We start from the raw sequence: 21,977 nt of genomic DNA on the forward strand, positions 1-21,977 counted from the left end.
CAAGGATTATGTGGCAATTTCAAACTTTTTGGAAAGAAATTTCCTGGAAGTTTTTGTGGAGTTCCTTTGACTTTTAGCCATGCTTTTTCCACAAAGCCACACAAAACACACCAGGGGGCGCAGTTTGACCATGAATGAATAAAGGCCATGAATGAATAAGGCTTAATTAAGAAGAGAAAGCATGTCATTAACATTTCTATTCAGTTTCAACATTCTATTCAACCACCACCACTATTGTGGCCATTCAGTCTCCATCTTTACAATGATAATGAGATACACTGTGCCTACAGATCAGAAAAACAACTACAGTGGATACATCTTTTATAGTTTATTTTATTTTATTTTATATTATATTAAAGCTGCAATCCAGAACTTATTTGAATTAATAAAACCCTCATTTTAACTAATCTGTTCATACATACAATCTTTAGCAAATCATTCTGCAGTGTATGAAGGCCCACAGGTTGAGAACCACTGGTGTGTAGAAGATTATGAATAGGGAGAAGAATATTAAAGGGCTAAACATACTCCAGGGCTTTGCCTCCATCACACATTCCAAAGTTATCACGAGGGAAATGCATTCCTTCCTTCGATGGTTAGGAGCATTCTAATAACCTGTGGTTTCACTGGTACTACTGCCTGAAGCTATTAATAATAATAATAATAAACTCATTCAAGAGGCTAACCCCAAGGCCAATTCCTCAGTATGATGATGCAGAACAAAGAAAAGGATCCTCAAAAGTCTCTCCAACGATCACAGTTTGCAGTCCCACCTGCAGTAACCGGCCCACTGCCATGACAGCACACAAGCCACTCTGATCCCTGAGCAGGGTTGCCAGATCTGATTATTATAATTTCCCTGCAAGATTTGATTTGAAAATAGCCGATCTACAAGCTCACAACGCGACGCGTTATGAGCTTGTAGATCGGCTATTTTCAAATAGCTGATGTATATGTTAAAGTGCACATGTGGCCCATAGTCGCTTCTTTTGGGCTGGTTTTCCTAGACCTGGTTGCTTGTTTCTCTCACAGAATCTGGCAACACTGTCCCTGAGTAGGCAATGTATGCCCCAAGTGGTGAGACGTACAAAACACAGCTCTGCCACTGGACAAAATCAGTGTTTTAACCCATTACGACCTGAGGCCGATTCCACAAATTCCTTCTAAACCAGTAATTTTTTGAAGATTTAAAAAAAATGTCTAGCTCGTAGGTCTGCTATTTTTGAACAGCAAACGACACGGATGCTTTCCCGGTTTTAAATAGGTTAAAAGGCAGTCAACCACCGCAGGAACTGACATTGAGGAATGAGGATTGCCTCTTGACTAAGTAGTAGAAATGTATTGTCTGACTCGTCTCGTGCAGGAGACCCACGCTCAAATCCCAAAAATGACGTAAAAGTTACGGATTGCAGCTTTGAGGAACAATGCTGTTTTACAAGGAAGACCTGACAAACAAACATTTTTGTTACAGAAGAATAAAGATAAAAATGATAAAAGGCAATCAATATGTGATCATAAACCCTAATTTGTGTGATCACAGTTCCATGCTGCCATTGGAATTTTTACAGAAGCGATTCCGATCAGTTTCATTAGCTGATGATTCAGCGATTCTCTATCAATGCATTTAACAACCTGGTTTTCCTATTTTGGGAATGTCGTAATGGGAGAAAATTCAGAAAAATAACCTAAAAGGCCTATGCTTACTTTATAAACGTTGTGTTGTGGAGCGAAAATACCAGAGCTACAAGCTCACAACATGTCGTGATGCGACGAGTTGTGAGCTTTTAGATCTGCTATTTGCATTGTGTGACATGACAGGCTCAAGTTGCTGAGTATAAATCAGTTCAGGCTACGAGGAAATGTCAGGGTTTGGCGTCTTCTGTGCAGTCCTTCTGTGGGCTGGACAGCTGGACAGAAGACAGAGCCTCGTCCAGTGGGAGTGAAGGGCCGTCTTCGCTGGCCAACAGGTTGTTCTTGCGAAGATGACAGGCTTGTTGATAAGGTGGTCGGATGGGCGGCTGTGTGGGGGGCGTGTACCGGTACTCCTTACTGCCATCCAGCTAAGAAGAAGGGAAAAATGCAGTAAAGTGTCAATAAATATCAATTCAAAAAAAAAAAATGTTGCTTTTTTCCTATTTTCTCCCCAATTTAGTCGCTATGCCAATCAATTACTCCCCACAATATAAAACAATCTCTTTCTTTACGTCATGACCATAGGTGGGAGTAGGAGACTGACTGGTAAATCGAGAGCTTTGCCTTCTATACTGCTCCAAACAATAAAAAGGTATTTGTGTGTGTTTGTGCATACAGGTAGTCTATCTATCTAATCTATTCTGCAGATCCATGATTTCTACCTGAAGAGGGTAGGTTCTGTCCGAGTCAAAAGCACTGAGATCACCACAGGCAAGGAACGGAACAATGATCCTGTTTGGACCCTCCAGCTGGTTAAAATCCACATCTTTGAAAACACAGAAGAAAATCAACGATTACAAAACATGGAAACTAATCATTATACTCCAGGGTGAGAGCACACACAGACAGACAGTGATTTCCAATGAATTATGAACGATTAATTATTAACGTTATGGTTAATGATTATTACCATAGGAGTGATCCAGAAGTGGGTTGGACATGTTGGGAACATAGCCCTCAGGGGGAGAGTAGTTCTGACACACTACAAAGGCCTCTGCAGAAAGGGACACAGACATTACAGGCAAACAAGTCAAATGGAATGTTATAATAACAACCATTTCACATAGTCTAGTGGAGGGGGTTCTCCATTTATATTCCCCTGGTAAGCAGGCCAGGAAGTGGCTCTGCTGAATGCATAACCACTGCATTCCACAGTGCATTCTGCATTCATGCATAATACAGATACAGTGATAGTCTGATCATGACAATATGAACAGTCTTTAGGGGCATTTGCACAGGGAGCACATGTTATCGGCTATTTTCAGTGAAAAGATTTGGACAGGCTCCCCCGAGGGGGAACCCCGGTCAACGAAGTACCTTATATACCTATTAGGATTGTCATAGAATTCTGGATCAATCAGTAATTGATGAAGCAATAGGAGTCGAGACAATATTCTAGGTGGTGATGGTTGTGTTTTAATTTACATGATAGCATGTGAATTAAACCATACGGTAGACACACAGTCTAACACAGATCGGTGGTACGGTAGTTCTGCCAACGAGCTCAGAGCTCGACCATAGTTATACTAGCTGCTACAAAGACAAGCTGAACCAAAACAGTCAGGCTGTAACAAAAACAATAGCTATCAGGCCTAGCGGAGACATCTTGGCTACCAAATATCATGTCATATCATAATGTATTATATAAGTACTATAAGTGATGGTAAAATATAAAAGGTTAGAGATAAACATCCATGACAACAATATAGTATAATGTATAATTCTTCCTCAGGATCATTGGGAAGTCACTGAACAGGGGACCAGCTCTAAGGCAAATATGGTTGATATTGCAATAACATATTCTAAAGCTCGGTCTCGGGCCCATCCAAGCCTGGCTCACCTATGCTGGAGTTCCTGCTGCTTCGTGGCTTGGCACACGTCACGCTGCTGAAGAAGATCTTCAGCTGGGAGTACAGAAGGGTCACGTCCTTGCCCCTGAAAATCTGCACAGGGACAAGGATGAAAGGAAGCGTGGGCTTTTTTTTATTTTTTACATGATTTCAACAACAAGCCAAAGAACATCAACAGCCAAAAAGCCATGTAAGATCAGGTGGATAACCATGCTTTTTCTTGTCAGTAATTGTTGTTACAGCTGGACTACTACTGGGCTACACACTGGCCATCTGCGGTCAATCAAGTAGCACACTGCTCTACAGCTCCACCTGCAGTATGACTGTAACACTACAACCTTCTCATATTGACCAGGGCCATTGAGAGAAAAGAGTTTTACGAAACTCCCATAGACTTCTGTTGTAAATGAGGACTAGTCATATAATATTCAATATTCTTTAATTAATTGCCAAAATCAACCTAGTCGATTTGGAATTTGTTTCTGTGTTCTAGAGATAACAAGCAGATGATGATGAGGCAAGACTTTCACGTGGGCCCTGCTCCAGAAAAGGTTGAGAACCACTGCTCTAATGACATTCTGAAATAACAAAGAAGGATGCAGAAGTAAAGCGGAAGTAACCCAATAGTTCCAAACAATACTGTGTAGTTCCAACGTTGAACCCAAAGCACACTCGGCCACATGAACCAAGTGATGGCGTCGCGGCGAGATCAAAGAGTGCAGGAACTCACTTATTTTTTATTGGATGTGGGCTACATTGACCACCAGCAGCCAATCATGTACCTAGCAGCTTGTTTACTTAGTTTTTTTCCAGTTGCGGGAAAAAAAAATCTTGAGTCGTGGGTTGCGGTTGCTTGGGCTCGTTTAAAAAAATATGGTGGCTTCTTTGGCAAATCTAATAAGCAAACATGTCTTTGATGTATACTACTTATTCCCCATAAGAGATTAGATTATAATGATACATGCATCTAATATTTTATTAGGAATAAATGGCTATTTGTTGGGCTTGTTTTGGCTTGTACTTTTTAGGATAGGTTGGCTCATTTCTCTTGCGAGATTTGGCTTGTTTTTGGAGGTGGTGTTGCTTATTTCTCTCACGAGAGTTGGCAACGCTGCTAGCATTCAGCCTTCTCATAATATTGGCCACTGGTCAAAGGGCATTAGCATGGTGGAGGTGTCAATACTGAGATACGTGTCATTTAAAAACATATCGTTGTTGTCGGGCAGAAACCTCCCTTATCTCCATATTCTAACTTTTTGTATTTTTAAAGCATCAAAAGTAGCAGATCTACAAGCTCGAAACGTGGCACGAAGCGAAGCGTTTTGAGCTTGTAGATCTGCTACTTTTAAATTTGAATCCTAAAAAGTAACAGTTTTGGATATATGAGGTTTCCACCCGACAGAGACGATATCCAGTATATTGGACATACCTTGGCGACAAACGTTCCCCCAGGCTTCAGGACATGTGAGGTGATGTTTAGAGCCTTAGATGAAAAAAAAAAAACATGTTTAAACAAACTTTACAACATATTAGGGATAATTATCATTAGGTGAATGAAGCCATCTAAATCCACTCGACGACCTGCAGTACTCACAGCCAATAGGAGTTGAGCTTGGATGTACTCATCAACATCATGGAGACCAGTCACTATGGACAATTATGAAACAGTCAATAATCAATAAGAGGAATGCTTTGATTAGACCAATACACCAGAAGGCCGATGTTGGCCTATATAGCAGATACATCTGTATTAGCATATATTTTGGCCAATAGGAAAAGTCAGAGAGGCGACAGTTTAAAGCAGTGGTTTTCAACCCTTTTCATATCAAGGTCCATTGTTTATTCTGCATTCGAGCCACAGACCACCATTTGATGAGATTTAGATCAAACCCAAAACTTGAATATTTTGTTATCGTTGGATACGATTTTGTCTACAATTCCATGCTGCATTGACGTTGGAGAGATAATAACAGGCCAAACGTTGATCAAAATAATAATTCTTTAATTAAGTAATGCAGATGTTTAACACATTGAGTGCCATAAACGGTCCGGACCGTTTTTGACCCATTTCTTTTTTAATACGTGGGGCCCACGTGGGGCGTTCTAACGAAACTTTGGGATCATCCAAGGAGTCTCTGAGAAGGAGAGGCCAGATGTGGATCCATGTCAAACATCCTTCCGGTCGGCCTTTCCAATGTTAACTCCTTGACTAAAAGCTTAATATCTCCATTTCTTTTTAACCTGGTGGAAGTGAGCCGTTTTCGATCGGCGATCACTCTGCAATGGAGGATCGCGTTAGAAATATTATTGTTCCAGGCGTTAGTCGGGACCCTCCGCCGTCTCGCACGCACGCTTTGTTTACATGCACTTCCGCGTCGGGGCTTCTACAGCACGAAACATATCAACGTAAGTGGATGGAAGAATAGCAGGCACTGAACGTACCCTATTTTAATAAACCTCTGGCACACAATGTGCTAACAATAATTTAACTCTTGAGAGCGTAAAATGCCATTTGGTTTCATTTTACACTCTCAAGAGTTAAAGATCAATAAGGGTCCATTTGGTTACCAACTCTCCATCATTTAGCTGGGGACCACCCGGAACCCCCTCAAGGACCACTGGTTGAGAACCACTGGATTAGACCAATACACCAGAAGGCCGATGTTGGCCGATGCATATAGCAGACATATCTGTATCAGCATATATTTTATTTTTTATATTTTATAGTCAGAGAGGGGACGGTTTACAGGTATGAAACTTGTGGACTGGATATATGTGGCTTATCTGGATGAAGTTCTAAAAACTTACCATCTGGTGCTCCGTCACATACAACGAGATCTGCCGGCTGTCCCTCAAAATGTCTGATAATCTCTTGAGCCGTCGAGATCTGAAAGCAAAGTTATGGATGAGAGAGACAGCTTTTGGCACAGTATGGCACCTTGCAGTGTCCCTGAGATACACAGAATATCTTTGCGATGTCTTTCCCCAATTTATTAGAAGAGCTGGCTTCAGTCCATAACACCGTCCTTCGGGCCTTAACACATTCCATGCCAGACGTTAATCTCATAATGTACTCACCAGTGCCAACGTGTTATTGTTGTTTTTTTGTTTTTTTCACGTCGCCATAGACCTTGTTAAAATCCATAAGATTGAGCTGTGCACTGTCTGTTTACATCGGCGACATCTCACTGAATCTACCAGTGAAAACCACATGTCAAACGGAGCTCCATGGTTGTAGTTAGAGCGGTTCACGTTAAACAGTGATATGCGAGGAGAAAAAACTACAGGAAGAGAATTGAGTTTCAGTTTCGTCATTAGAACGAGGGCCGACGCGATCGGCAAAACCGGATCCCAAATAATTCTGTTTCCGGTCTTCAAACCGGAACCGGAAATGGATCAAAAAATTCCGAAAGTGCACCTGGGGGGGGATCTGCGCGAACCGGCGGTTCGCGTAGATCTACGCGATTGGCACGCTGCGGCTTTAAATAGGTTCGCGTAGATCTACGCGATTGGCATTCAATGTGTTAAGGATGACATTTCCCACGCACAAAAATGTGAAGAACTGCCGTGTCCATAGAGAACGCCTTTTGAGCTGAGGAGCGCTTTGGATATCATGTCCATAACGCTCGCACACAGCATGATGCCTGCACTGTTTGTTTCAAACCTATCAACCATTCTAACGGACCAGCGTGTCTTTACAATAGAAATACATGGAAGACATTGCATTGCCCGCTCAAAAGGTGTTCTATGTGGACACGGCCCCTTTCTTGTTCCATTTACCTTGGTGATGTCACCCTGGATCTGTGTCACACCTGGGAGAGGAGCCATGGCCTGGAGGTCCACCGCCACGATCTTTACCTCCTCACTCTGTGCTTCCTGGGTCTTCACATCTCTTTGTTCATCCTTTACTCTGGTTTAGATCATAGAAGACATAGAATACTTTTCAGCACTTATTTTTTATTTGAGCAGCAGTGGCCTAAAGGCTAGAGAAGGCTTCAGGCTGATCAGACTTCAGATGATCGAGGATCGGTCCCAAAAAACACCTGATCGGAGCACCTCTACTTTATATCCACAAAGCCACGGCCGCCCTAGCCTGGTAAACCCTCCCTCCGGAAATCTCATTTCCATTTGATTTCAGGAGTGAGTCTGGCCTGATCCGCCTTTCTGCAATATTGGCTGTGCTGGAGTTGGGCGGGAGTAATACCGTTGACTGACAACCCCTTCAGCCAATGATAATTTTTCCCCTTCAGCCAATCAGCAGTTCACCAGTCTTAATGTGACGCAACGAGACTTTTGAGACAGCCATACCCAAAATGGGTTGCCTTTTTCGGATACATGGGTGTCACTGCCCGCCCCTACCGGTTCTCTAAATTTATATTTTTAAATAGGCTTTGTCATGATTAATTGACCACATATATGAAGTTAAACAACTAAATTCTATCCAAACGATATCTTATAAGTAAATTCCGTGCCTCAAAATAGAAGTTAGAGAGCTTTTTGAAGTAAAAAAATAGCGGAGAATTGGCCGCACAAGAAAAAGATGGCTGCCGTTCGTGTTTTGGGCTCACTCGAACTCGCCACCTGATTGGCCAACGTAAGCTGTCAATCACAGAACAATGAGCGACGACGCTGATAGGCTCGGCCGTTTGGCATACACAGCCAATATTGCAGAAAGGCGGATCAGGCCAGACTCACTCCAGGAATCAAATAGAAATGAGATTTCCGGAGGGAGGGTTTACCAGGCTAACGGCCGCCCCACTTAGATAGAGGTTTATCATGTTCTGTTGAAAGGTGCAGTCACCAGGTGTGCTTAACCCATTCAATCCGGGAACGCATCTGTGTCATCTTAGATTTCTTAATGGAGTAACCCATGAAGGCCTGAGGTTCCGATTCTATAAAATGTCTTCTAATTCAGTTCTAAAAACATTTTTTTGAAAAAACGTATGTTGCTATGTCAGTGATTTTCAAACTTTTTAATGTCAAGGACCCCAAAATGTATATGTATTTGACCGCGGACCCCCATCTCAAAATATTTTGTTCCAGGGACCCCCAGAAGCAAGTTACAAATGTTAAAAGATATATATTGAAAGATTTGCACAAATGTTCTCGATTTTTCTAAAATAGCAGATCTACAAGCTCGTAGCGCGGCACTCGGTGCCGCGCTATGAGCTTGTATATCTGCTATTTTTGAATAGCCAAAGTGTAAAATAATGCTTTTTAGCTCAAATCAAAAAGTGACACAGATGCGTTCCAGGTCTTAATGGATTAAAAAGCAAAAACATTATGAACGAACGTGTAGGTTCATTTAAGGGTCCCGGTTCAAGCGTCTTGAAAATATGTTCAACATGTCATTTAGGTTACTCTAGTTAGTATGTAACCTAAATGACAGCAGCACTTCAGGAGAGCAGCTGAGTAGGGGACATACCTGAGCTTACGGCTTAGAACCTGACTCCAGCTGCCCGGGGCGGCACACAGGTCCACTGCTCTCTTCACTCCTGAACCAGAGAGACAAACAATGATGCACAGAATGTCACCGGGCTGATAGTGCAGACAACTAAAGACTTGTTTGCGAGATCAGGGTTCCATTATGGTCAGTGGTTCCCCAGCTATATTTGGCTATTCAAAAATAGCTCATCTACAAGCTCACAACGTGTCGCATTGTGAGCTTGTAGATCGGCTATTTTGGAAACATTTGGAAAAATGTTTTACACAAATCTTGTCTTACCTGGCCCAAAGTTGTTTCAGATGGGGGTTCGCTGCCAAGTATTTATCAATTTGGGGGTACGTGATGATGATATTAGACAACCACTTTTTTAATAAAAATGAAATAGGAAATGAAAATAGCCACTCTACAAGCTCAGAACGCGAATACTTTTGTGCGACACTCTTGTATGATGAAGTAGGCCATTAATTTTCGGAAGAAAAAAAAGTTGAAATATAGAGTTGCCTGAGAGCAACGCTATATAAAAAAAACACTTGGGCACATGATGTACCTTTGAACAGGCCAAACTCCTCGTCCAGCTGCAGCAGTTTGAAGGCGCTCCTGGCCCTCCAGCCCTCCTCCTTGGCCAGACGGTAGTAGATGTCCCGCTTGTCTTTGGACGACCGACCCATGTTCACCTGCTATGACAACAATGGCCCGCCCTGGATGGATGGATGGATGGTTGGATAGATGCCTGGGGGTTTACAAACAACCACATGTGACCACTTTCCCCCTGGCATCCATATTTTGGTGAAAATTAAAAACAAAAGAATAACAGATCTACAAGCTCTCAATGCATCACATGTTTGAGCTTTACAAATGCTATTTATGAATATGTTAGGCCACATGCAAGTGATATTTTTGGGTTGTTTTTTAACAACCCAAAGCTCTAACAAAGTTAAAGCTCTAGAGAGACTAACCATTTATCAGCTTCTATTTTATAGTGTTCCAGTTCCAATTGTGTCTTCTCATTAACATATGTATTTCATTACTTCCAATTTCACTTGTTTATCATGTCTGTGCATGAGATCTCTCTCCTAATAGAGAAGACTGGGATGGGAGTATAGACCTACTGCATTAACAACACAAAAACAACAACAACTTAAGGCCAGTCCTCACCAATGCAACTACTTGCAACCACCATTATCCCCAATGGCAGTTGCGAGTAGTTGCATTGGTGAGGTATGGCATTTTAGCCTACAGCATTGGTTCTCCAGGTGGGGTCCTTGAGGGAGGCCAGGGGGTCCCCAGCTAAATGATAGATAGTTAGGAACCAAATGGACCCTTATTGGTCTGTAACTCAGAGACTGTAAAAATGGAACCAACAGGTCCATTTGTACACTCTATATGAGAGTTAAAAAACATTGATTTTACAATATAAACTGTGGTCCCAGAGATAGAAATGCCATTAAATGGGGGGTCCATAATAATGCATGTCAAACTGGGGGTCCTTGAAATTAAAATGGTTGAGAATCACTGCTAGAAATCTTCTCTTATGGGGGGGCTCTCTGGCAACTGGCATATCTTTACAAATGGGGGTCCGTGGGCTGATAAGTGTCAATTTTGGGGGTCCTTGACATGAAAAAGATGTCTATCAGAAGACTACCATAGATTCAGACTGGATCAAACACATCTATGATGACAGATAGTCTTGATCCAAGGCTAAACATCCATAAACAACACAATTAAGCAGTGGTGGAAAAAGTACTCAAATTCTTTACTTAAGTAAAAGTACCAATACTGCAAAATAAAAATACTCTGTTACAAGTAAAAGTCCAGAATCAAAATATTACTTGAGTAAAAGTACAAAAGTATTGGCATCAAAATGTACTTAAAGTACCAAAAGTACTAAATATTTGAAAATAGCAGATCTACAAGCTCACAACGCGTCGCGCTGCGACGCGTTGTGAGCTTGTAGATCTGCTATTTTCAAATAGCCTTTGTATAAAATAGGGCTAAAGTGGTTAATGTATGTTTCATTATATCATAGTTTATATCTGAAAAGTAACTAGTAACTAAAGTTTTCAAGTAAATGTAGTGGAGTAAAAGTACAATATTTGCCTCTGAGATGTAGTGGAGTAGAAGTAAAAGTATTGGAAATTGTTAATACTCAAGTAAAGTACAAATACCTCAAAATTGTACTTAAGTACAGTACTTGAGTAAATGTACTTAGTTACTTTCCACCACTGCAATTTGGGGGTCCTTGACATGAAAAAGATGTCTATCAGAAGACTACGATAGATTCAGACTGGATCAAACACATCTATGATGACAGATAGTCTTGATCCAAGGCTAAACATCCATAAACAACACAATTAAGCAGATTTTAGCAGCAGAAAAATGGTAATATCCTTCTTTACAAGCTGTCTGTGTTTTACCATCTGTACTGAAGGCCTGATGTAACGTTATTTAAGACTATACAGCTTAACTTGCAACCACATAATACAAACGACTGATAAATAACAACAGTTAAATGCATTAACATGTTAAATCTACTCACAGCAGCCTGTAGAAAAACACAGACTTTTGTTCCAATGCGTTGTTCACGTGTAATTATTGATAGTGGCAGGACCAGCGTTGCCAGATGTTGTGAGAGAAATAAGCAACCAGGTCTAGGAAAACAAGCCCAAAAGAAGCAACTCTAGGGCCATGAGCACGTTAAACACTGTATACATTAAAAATAGAAGATCTACAAGCTCACAACGCGTTGCGATGCGACGCATTGTGAGCTTGTAGATCTGCTATTTTCAAAAAATCTTGAGATAAAATGTGGAATATTTGGAATATTTTTAAACATTATTGTATTTGTATAATGTTTTAAAATATATTAAATATATTTTTAATTGATTTATTTTTATTGATTTTATTGAATATTCTTTAAACATTCTACAACACAAATCTGGTACAGGGGGCTCCCTGGTACAAAACATTTTCAGATTTCAAATACATGTTAATATAGGGGTCCATGACATGAAAATATTTGAGAGCCACTGGTTAAGATAATCATTAAAAAAAACTTTGGAAGCAAGCCCCAAATATAAGCAACTTAAATGTTGGAAACAAGCCCAAAATACAAGCAACTTCACAGAAAAATAAGCCCAAAGTCGCTTATAATAAACGGACATGGCAACGATGGGAAGGACCCCACAACTAGTTGTCTCTCTGGAGTGCCTGTGCACATTGTCACTACAAATGTGAAGGAAATACCAAATAAATGAATGAATGAGTGAAGTGGAGGGCAACTAAACAGTCTACGTTTAACAATGAAGTATTTGCTTTTTACACCCATGGTGCAAATTAATTTAAAGCACAAGCAATAATTATCCAGAAAATATTATTTGAGAAAATCAACGCCTCATAACGCCGTTATTTTTTTTTATCAATGACCACACGGTGGCGCCAAAGTCCTTTTCTTTAAGTTGATTAGCCATAGAGTCAAGTGATTAGCCTATTCATGTCATAAGGTTGATAGATAGATTTGCGCATTGTGAGCTTGTAGATCTGCTATTTTCACTATTTTAAAATGTTTTTAACACACTCATTTAAAAAAGGGAATTGCTTTGGATGTGCAACGACATAACAAGTGTTAGAATCACCTCTGTTATTGTTTCAATCTGAAAGGACATCCAAAATATATTATACACATGACCTGTAATTCTCTACACTACTACACACACATTGTTCTCCTCTCTCTCTCTCTCTCTCTCTCTCTCTCTCTCTCTCTCTCTCTCTCTCTCTCTCTCTCTCTCTCTCGTATGGGGGTCCCTATTGCACAAAATATTTTCAGATGGGGGTACAATCCCTATAGCCTACCCCATGTCTCTGTCTGTCTGTCTGTCTGTCTGTCTGTCTGTCTGTCTGTCTGTCTGTCTGTCTGTCTGTCTGTCTGTCTGTCTGTCTGTCTGCCTTTCCCAGATAGTGACTGACAGTGTGTTGCAGTTAGCCAATTAAAGTCCATACAGTGGTTGTCAGACCAATGATGCCAAGTGCATTCTTTTGTTTGACATTCCTTCCTGCCTTCTGGAAGAACATTTTGCCAACTAACAAATCTTTTCAGGAATGCTGTACTAGTCTGGGCTCCAAAATAACACTATTGAATCACACACACACGCACACGCACACGCACACACACACACACACACACACACACACACACACACACACACACACACACACACACACACACACCACATGTGGAACAGCGTGTTCATAGAATTACAAACATTTAGTGTCTTTTGAAACAGTGCTTCTCAAACTGTTTAATTTCAAGGTCCACCCATAACTCTGAGAGTGTACAAACGGAACCAATAGGGTCCATTCGGTTCCATTTGTACACTCAGAGTTACACACCCATAAGGGGCCATTTGGACCCCCCCCCCACGACGGAACCATGAGTCACCTTGGATCACACTTTGAGAGTTTCCAGTGAGCCAAAATGCGCAATATCAGCACCCTGACTCTGTTTGACCAGAAGGGAACACCTATGAAGGAAGTAAGGAAGAGGCCCAAAATCCTGTGTGGTGAGACATGACCTTTGACACTATCCTGTTTATAGTTTGACGTGAATTTTGACCTGAAAGTCAAGATTCAATTTATCCCCTGAGCAAGCAGGCAGAATCTAGTATAAGGTAAAACAAAACAAAATTCAGCACTTGTATTGGCAGGTGACCTAGCACTTCAAATCTGGGGTAGAAGAGGAATGTTACATAGTGCAGCTTTAATTATAGGCCAAAAGGAAGTCTTCACAGTGTTGAATGGTTTGCAGCACATTTGGCAAGTACTAACTAAAAGATTGCACTTTATGCCATGTTTATTGTTTTGTTTGTTTATTTATGTATTTATTTGTGTATTTATTTATGTATTTATTTTATGTAAGTATTTATTTTATTTATGTATTTATTTATGTATTTATGTATTTATGTTACTTATTTATGTATTTAATTATTAAATAATTATGTATTTATGTATTTGCGTACTTATTTATTTTTACCAGACATACCAGACTTGACCACCAGGGAGCATTCCTAAGCTGATAATTTGATTCCCGTCTCCTACTGGCTAATGTATCCGGTAGGAGACACAAAGTAGATTATTTGTGTCTCCTACCGGAAATACACACGGTCATCAAATTATTGTCTTGGGAATGCCACAAAAACAAAAATAAATCCATGAAATCAAGGCTTCATGGGGTGTGTAATTGATAGAAAATAAGTCCTTTTTTGGGTGAACTCCTCCTTTAAGTGGTTAACTTTTGGGTCGAACAGGTCAAAGGTCAAGGTCAAAATTGAGGTCATGGGTTGAAACGACATAATTGTTCATGTGTTAGCTGAGGTGGAAAGTAACTAAGTACATTTACAGATTTTACTCAAGTAGCCTACTGTACTTCAAGTACAATTATGAGTTTTTCTTTTTCTACTTTACTTTACTTTCAATACTTTTACTTCTACTCCACTACATCTCAGAGGCAAATATTGCACTTTTCCCTCCACAAAAATTATTTGAAAACTAGTTACTTTATAGTGTTAGATTATTATGCATGCATTAACCCCTTTACTTTAACGGTTTGAAAATCCAATCTACAAGCTCACAACACGTTGTGAGCTTGTAGATTGGCCTTTCACCGGACTTTCACTTTAAAAAAAAAGTTTGTTAATTGTTAATAGCAATAACCCACCCAGCTCCCAGACTGCCTCCCCAGTCAGAGTTATCAGCTTGAATGAATGCAGAATTATGTGCAGGATGTAATTTCAATATAGATGTGAGTGGACTTAAAGGATCTACACCATGAATTTAAATAATAATAATAATATTTAATATCATATTGTTTATGTCCCTCAAACGTTTTCAAAAGGTTTGAGCCTAAATCAAGCCTCAGATATACTCATTCCAACTAACTCCTCTCTGGCTTATAAAGCACTTTCACCTGCAATACCACATCGTCCTGTTTGGCGCGGGGCACTATTGAGCCAGTTTGTATGCATGTTATCTCCTGGTTCTGTGTGGAAAAAATAAATAATAATAATAATAATAAAACAAATAATAAATAAATTTAAAAAATATATATATATTTTTTTTTATTTTGGTTGGAACTGAAAAACGGGAGGGATTGTACCCTGACGTGACGTCACGTGAGGGTGCAAATCAGTTTGGCCTGTTTTGAGACCAATTTACAGAAAACCCCAGATTTGCTGTGAAAGCCTGAGTGTTCAAACTGGGTTATTTTTGGGGATAGAAGAGAGGTAGGGGAGACCAAAAACACACAAAAAAGAAGAAAAAGTAAAAATTCATGGTGTAGTCCCTTTAATTTAACTGACTAAACCTTTTTTGAATATTACATTTTAAATGAAGAAATCCTCTCTCTCACACTTATGCCAGTGTGCCAGTGATCACCCTCCCCTGTACCAGTGTTGGCACAGGGGAGTGTTGGCTCCAGTGTGATGTGGACATGGAGTGGACATGGAGTGGACATGGAGTGGACATTATGTGTAACCCTACACAAAAGCTGAGGATTGAACTAAGACAATGTCGACATTAACATGATACATTTATTTGACAATCAGCATGGTCATTTGCTCGTAGGATTCTACTGAAGCATCAATGAGCGTTAGATGCCAGAAATGTAACTTATTTGTTTGTTTTAGGACGCTTTATCCAACCGCGCCGTTCGTCCCCCATGTATGCGGCGTTCGTCCCGACTCGTTTCACCAGAAATGAAAGAAATCGGCGGGTAATGGGAGAGGACAAGTGTCTCTTATTCACAAAAAAAAGTATGGTTACATGAAATTAATTAATCTCTGTGCAGGGAGGGAAATAGAAAAAGATGCGGCGTTTGTCCCGGCTCTCCCCTAATATTTCTAAATGAATTATATTGATAGGATGTTGATTCCACTCATGGAGGATTGAGCCGTGCTTGTACTGAGCAGCCTGCAAATACAATGGAACAAAATAAGTTTTAGCGTGGATACTCGGTTTAACCACTTCACTACAAATCATTCTAAATACTTGGGAAACACATTGCAACGCGAAGGTTTAAATTACTTAAATTAATTATCTACATTTGTGTTGAGACTAGAGGTGTAGCAATAAACTCAACTGAATTTGATTACATTTCCATTATGCAGTATCTTGATGGATTATTTTATCTACATTACATGTGCTAAATCAAACGGTAAGCATGCACACTACAATGTCACTGATTGTTGGGTTCTTTGTCATCTACATTTAGTACATTTTTAAGCAGTTAACATTAATAAATGCATAAACCTCATTTCTAACTGATGAACAGCAGTACCCTGAAAAGGGATTTCTACCTCCACTGGCTGGACATCTGGGAAACTATCATCCTCCCTTGAAGAAAAAAAAACCACACCATCCACATGTATTAGTTGAAAGTTGGGAGGTATAAAATGAGTAAACTTGATAACCTCATCATAGAAGGTGAGGAGAGAGCAATTTACACAGAATGACCTGATTAATCATTCACTCTTTTGTGGAACCACCCAGCTATATGTAAGACACCACTGAGTGAGTCAACACTCATCTTTGTTATTCTATTGATTCTTCATATTCTATCCTGATTGGCTAAGATTGACATCTAAAGTTTGCAGGAGTGGCCCGTTTTGACCAAAATGCCGCAAATCATGAAGGCAGCGTCCGATTGCGGTGAAACTTTGCACGCACATTCGGACTACGTTTAGGAATAAATACCACCCTTTTAACATTGCCCTATTATAGCGCCACCAGGAGGTCGATTGGCGACGTAGGTTTTGTTACATGCAGGCCTGTAATTTCTTCATTTTAGGGGCAAGGCCACTTGCCCTTTGGTGTTGTCAAATTCTGGAGGGCACAAAAGCTAAATGCCAGGGCAGGAAGACCATTAAATAAAACAATGATAATGAAGTCCATAGAAATAATGAATTTAACTTGAAGTTTATGATTTAATTTTAATATAGTACAAGAATAGTATCTGTGAAATATAACCCATTTATTTCACAAAATAATGTATTGGCAAATTACCAATATTTGTACAAAGTCATAGCCTATTATTAGGGGTCACATTAATCACATTAGATTCACAGATTAGAGAATTTATGTATTTTCCCAACAAGTAATTTTCAAATGAAATGTAATTGTCTCCGGCATGGCGGAGACAATTGTATGAGAGAGTATGTTTATTGTTTTGCACCCTGTCCGTCCTTCTGTCTGTGAACAGCTAATCTCCGGAACCGTTGGCCTGATCGCAACAAAACTTTGCACACACACTCGCTGGATGCCAATTCCGAACCTCATTTTTCACATGAGCCTGTTATAGCACCACCATGAGGCCGATTTATGACCTGGCGGAGACCTGTGCTCCGAGGAGCACTTTTTCTAGTTGAACTTGCACTAATAATGACTTAAGTAGATTTTTCACTATTTAAAATATAGTATTTCTTAATTATTAATAATTATATCTTGTCGATTGGCTATTTTCAACATTTTTAACTAACATAACATGGGTATTGTTTGCGAAAGGATCATTTGTTTATTGTCCATCAGAGCGGTGAGGTCACAGCTTCTCTCTACTTTTGTATGATATTGATAGCTTAACTTTGAATTTGGGAATTGTGGCTGTATGTTGTAAAATGTATTAATCTATATTTTGCTGTTGATGCACAGTGTGTTGGGTTTTCCAACACACTGTACATCGGTCTGTATGGAATTCTCTTTCTCTCTCTCTCTCTCTGCAGGGTCATGCTCCAAAAGCTTAAGAATGTATTTTGGTTCCTTTTTTACACCATTGGACGTGACGTTTTGAGCCTACCGGGTCTTCATCAGACACTGAAGTACACACACAAGCACCTACATATAAATGTATATGCAGCATAATGCCCATCATGAAATTGATAGAATAGAATTTACACAAATGACCACATACAAATATAAAGTGAACGTCACTTATTATTTTATCCAAACAACTGGCACACAAGACAGGACATCAGGCTTACACCATCATAAAAGTCAAGTGAACAAGAAGAAAAAAAAAACACTTTCAAGGAGTTGACTTATACTATTTAGAGGCGCTTCTGCTACTGGTAAAAGATGAATACATGAGTGAAACGTACTTGGCCCACAGCCAAAAACTTTTTTTGTGAACTTACACGGATGTGTTGTTTACAGTGCAGATCAAGTGGGACCCTAGGTAGTATCTTAGACCATTTTTGATATAACAGGACTAAAGAACAAAGAGAACTGAAAATAAACATAACAACAAAACTGAATGAAAATGAACAGTCACAAATCCAGTCACAACATGAGTGCAATCGGTTGACGCTGATCGTTGTGTATCTGTAGCAACTAAAGACATTAGCAAGTCAAACAATTACTCTCCTGTGCAACCTCATCTAACAAGCTCCCCAGCCTCAGAAAGAAGACGTTTTTTCTGCAGATTATTACAAGTTGTATGAATGGATTGAGTTCTCCGTGGCTTCAGACTGTCTATTGTTTTGCATGTCGTCACTTCAGCAACGACACAGAGTATTATAAGGTGAAAAGAGGGGGAGACGATTTTTCATTGACCAGGGATTTATCAGCTGGAAAAACATGAAAACTTTTATTCAAGGATAAGTTGAGGGTGGAATGGAATAACTATAGGGCAGTATGCGCAGGCCAAAGGGAATCTGTTGCATCTCAAATTGTCAAAAACAGAACGGCAGGGGTAGAAGAAAACAGGGCTCAAGTCAAAACCTTGTTTAAGCTACAGCGTTACTTGGACGCCAGGGACTGCCTTTCCGTGGCCACAATGAACAGGAGAGCTCTGCCAATACAGGAAACTTCCTTGAGTTTGTTGATATGCTTGCAACTGAATCTCACGTGGGGCTGAAGTCTAAGAATAATAAATATGGCTACTAGTCTTCCCCTGACAGTCAAGTGACATGATTCAAGTGATTCAGGAGAGGATAAAAAAAAAATCATAATCAAGGAGGTGAAAGAGCCGCATTATGTTTTTATATTAGTTGATGAAACGATGGACGTCTCAAAAAAAGAACAATTGGCAAATTCTCTTACGCTCTGTGCATAATGGCAGCAGAGGGCTTTTTTGTGCATGCGTTCCCAGCGTGCGTTTGTTTTCCGGGTTTTTTATTTTTATTTTGTGTTACTTTCATTTGGTTTATTTAGTTAATTCAGCACAGAAGATGTACTCCATGAACCCCCCCCCCCCCCCCCCATGGTGCTGAGTGTGTCCAAACCCCCCCCCCCCCCCTCCTGCGTCCCTCAATGGCATTGTTAATGTATGCATTCATTAATGGATGAATGAATCATCATGATTTGTGTGCGTGGGAACTCATTTTAAACAAGTTTAGTGCTTTATGAGTTATCCAGTTTAGTGGACCTTGTATTGTGAATTGTACTTCCATGTACTGTTTCTCATGTCTTACTAAATAAAGTACATCAATCAATCAATCAATCAATCAATCAATCAATCAATCAATCAATCAATCAATCAATCAATGAACGTGCTAGAGGCACCTTCTACATGAAGGACCTCTGTGCTGAGTCACTGGCTACATTCATTTGTGAAGAAATATCTAGAGCCAGGTTAGACCTGCAGTTGTATTGGTCAGTGTTACCGGCGGAGTCTCAGAGCCGTTTCACACTCGGGTCCCGGGTGCGCACTCCAGACCGCTTGGCTAGTGTGAATGTTGCGAATCGTCTCCCGAAACGGGTAACCGTTCCGTTCCCGAAACCACCTCCGGAGGCAGTTTCGGATCCGGATCATGCGTTTTCGGGTACGGTACGCTGCTAAATGACAAGCTTCTGCTAAACCATTACCATTGCTTTATCTATCCCCCCCCCCACACTACTCTTAAACAAAATGTTTACTGTATTATCATAACTGGAGCCTGTTAAAGCTATGTTTTTAATATAAAGATGTTTCATTACTGTTTTAAGTTTTAACATGCCATCTTTCTAAATGTATCCACCAACAGAATGGCTGGTAATTGTTTGTTTAATAAAAATGTCTGGTAATTGTTTGTTTAATAAAACTGTGTCGTTGAACACAATAGCTATGTGTAATGTTTGAAATGCACTTACAGTACAGAGTATATTTATGTATACAACCAACAAATTATAGGACTTTTACATACATTAGTTTCAGTGATTGATAGCACTTAGTCCTTAGTTGTGGTCTCTCCCTGTTAACAGCACAACTGTAAAATAAATCTCCACTCATGGTCTTCTGCTAAACATTGTAAATGTATATAGGGCTGAAGTAGTTAATGTGTGTTTTGTAATAATAATCAAAATCTACAAAGTAACTAGTAACTAAAGTTTTCAAATAATTGTAGTGGAGTAAAAGTACAATATTTGCATCTGAGATGTAGTGGAGTAGAAATAAAAGTATTTTAATTTGAATTACTCCATTAAGTAAAAAATACCTCAAAATTGTACTTAAGTACAGTGCTTGAGTAAATGTACTTAGTTACTTTACACCACTGTGTTGAATCTGATGATTCAATCAGTTTAGGCACACGTCTCTACCTGTGTCTCCTCCCATCTGCATGGTCTGTATATAAGCAGGACATAGCACACATATTCTTGTATAGCTAGCTGCTCCCAGCTGACACTGTGTGACTGACGGCAACTGTAAGACATTCAACAACTACATTTAAATTGCATTCCATTCAAATACATTGGCATTTCTACAGACGAGGATTCATCAGGACTTGTGAAAGGTAAGGACTGTAGACACCATCACATTGAGTTGAGTTGAGTTGAGTTGAGAAACTAAACTAAACTAAACTAAACTAAACTAAACTAAACTAAACTAAACTAATCTGAACTGAATTTAATGTAATTGAATTGCAGTGATGGAAGAAGTACTCACAAGTTTTAAGTAGAAGTATCAGTACCATATTGTAGAAATAGTCTGTTAAAAGTACATTTGGGTATTCAAAATTGACTTGAGTAAAAGTACAAAAGTTTTGGCATCAAAACTTAAAGTACCAAAAGTAAAAGTACTCATTTTGCAGTAGGTCCAATTTAACAAGTTTTCAAATGTATAAAAAACGATTGAAAATAGCAGATCTACAAGCTAACAAAGCGTCACAAAGTGGCTATTTTCAATTTGACAAGGTATATATATATATGTATATATATATATATATACATATTAGTGCTGTCAAACAATTAAAAGTTTTAATCAGATTAATCACAGTTTAAAGAATCATTAATCATGATTAATCACCATTCACACTCCACTACAATTATTTGACAGATTTATTTACTAGTTACTTTGCAGGTATAAATTATTACACAAAACATACATTATCCACTTTAGCCCTATTTTATACATGCAACGCGTTGTGAGCTTGTAGATCTGCTATTTTCAAACATTTTAGTACTTCTACTTTTGGTACTTTAAGTATATTTTGAAGCCAATACTTTTGTACTTTTACTCAAATAACATTTTGAACACAGGCCTTTTACTTGTAACAGAGTATTTTTATATTGTGGTATTGCTACTTTTACTTAAGTGAACTTCTTCCACCACTGCCAAATGGACCTGTTTCATTGTACGCTCTCAAGAGTACTTATTGGGAAGATGTATGGGGCGGGCTAGCTCTGGACCAGAGCGTTAGAAGATGTATGGGGCGGGCTAGCTCTGGACCAGAGCGTTAGAAGGAGTTCTGTTCAACGCTATGTTACTTTTGAGCCGCTGTCCGCACTCCCGCGGTAGCACAGGCTGCGCCTCTCTTTAGTGAAGAAAAAAATATACACTTTCGCTACTCAACAAAACAAAGACGGGTTTTAAGATGTTGAAAGCCTACTCTACTTAGTAGGAACACTCTGAGCCTCCCACCTCAGGTCTAAAATACACATTTTGGCCAGAAAAGAAAATATTTCACCGGAAAGAAAACATTTTTTAGTTACTCCACTTCAGAGCTCCCTACAGATCTGGTCAATGGAAC

The 21,977-nt window shown here is 39.6% G+C and overlaps 1 protein-coding gene across 1 annotated transcript; it reads right to left on the reverse strand.

Annotated features, from left to right (window-relative positions):
- Positions 1-383: 383 nt before the first annotated feature.
- Positions 384-11,601, reverse strand: ftsj1 (FtsJ RNA 2'-O-methyltransferase 1). The gene is made up of 12 exons (XM_080438386.1): positions 11,525-11,601; positions 9,536-9,718; positions 8,968-9,037; positions 7,323-7,452; positions 6,351-6,429; positions 5,137-5,189; positions 4,972-5,025; positions 3,533-3,635; positions 2,603-2,686; positions 2,355-2,458; positions 1,044-2,060; positions 384-815 (listed from the first exon to the last, which is right to left on the reverse strand). The coding sequence occupies exons 2-11, from the start codon at positions 9,654-9,656 to the stop codon at positions 1,863-1,865; spliced, it is 996 nt and encodes a 331-aa protein (XP_080294512.1). The 5' UTR covers positions 9,657-9,718; positions 11,525-11,601; the 3' UTR covers positions 384-815; positions 1,044-1,862.
- Positions 11,602-21,977: the final 10,376 nt, after the last annotated feature.

Source organism: Gymnoscopelus braueri (genome assembly GCF_963280865.1).
Source record: "Gymnoscopelus braueri genome assembly, chromosome: 9".
Lineage (NCBI taxonomy): Eukaryota > Metazoa > Chordata > Actinopteri > Myctophiformes > Myctophidae > Gymnoscopelus > Gymnoscopelus braueri.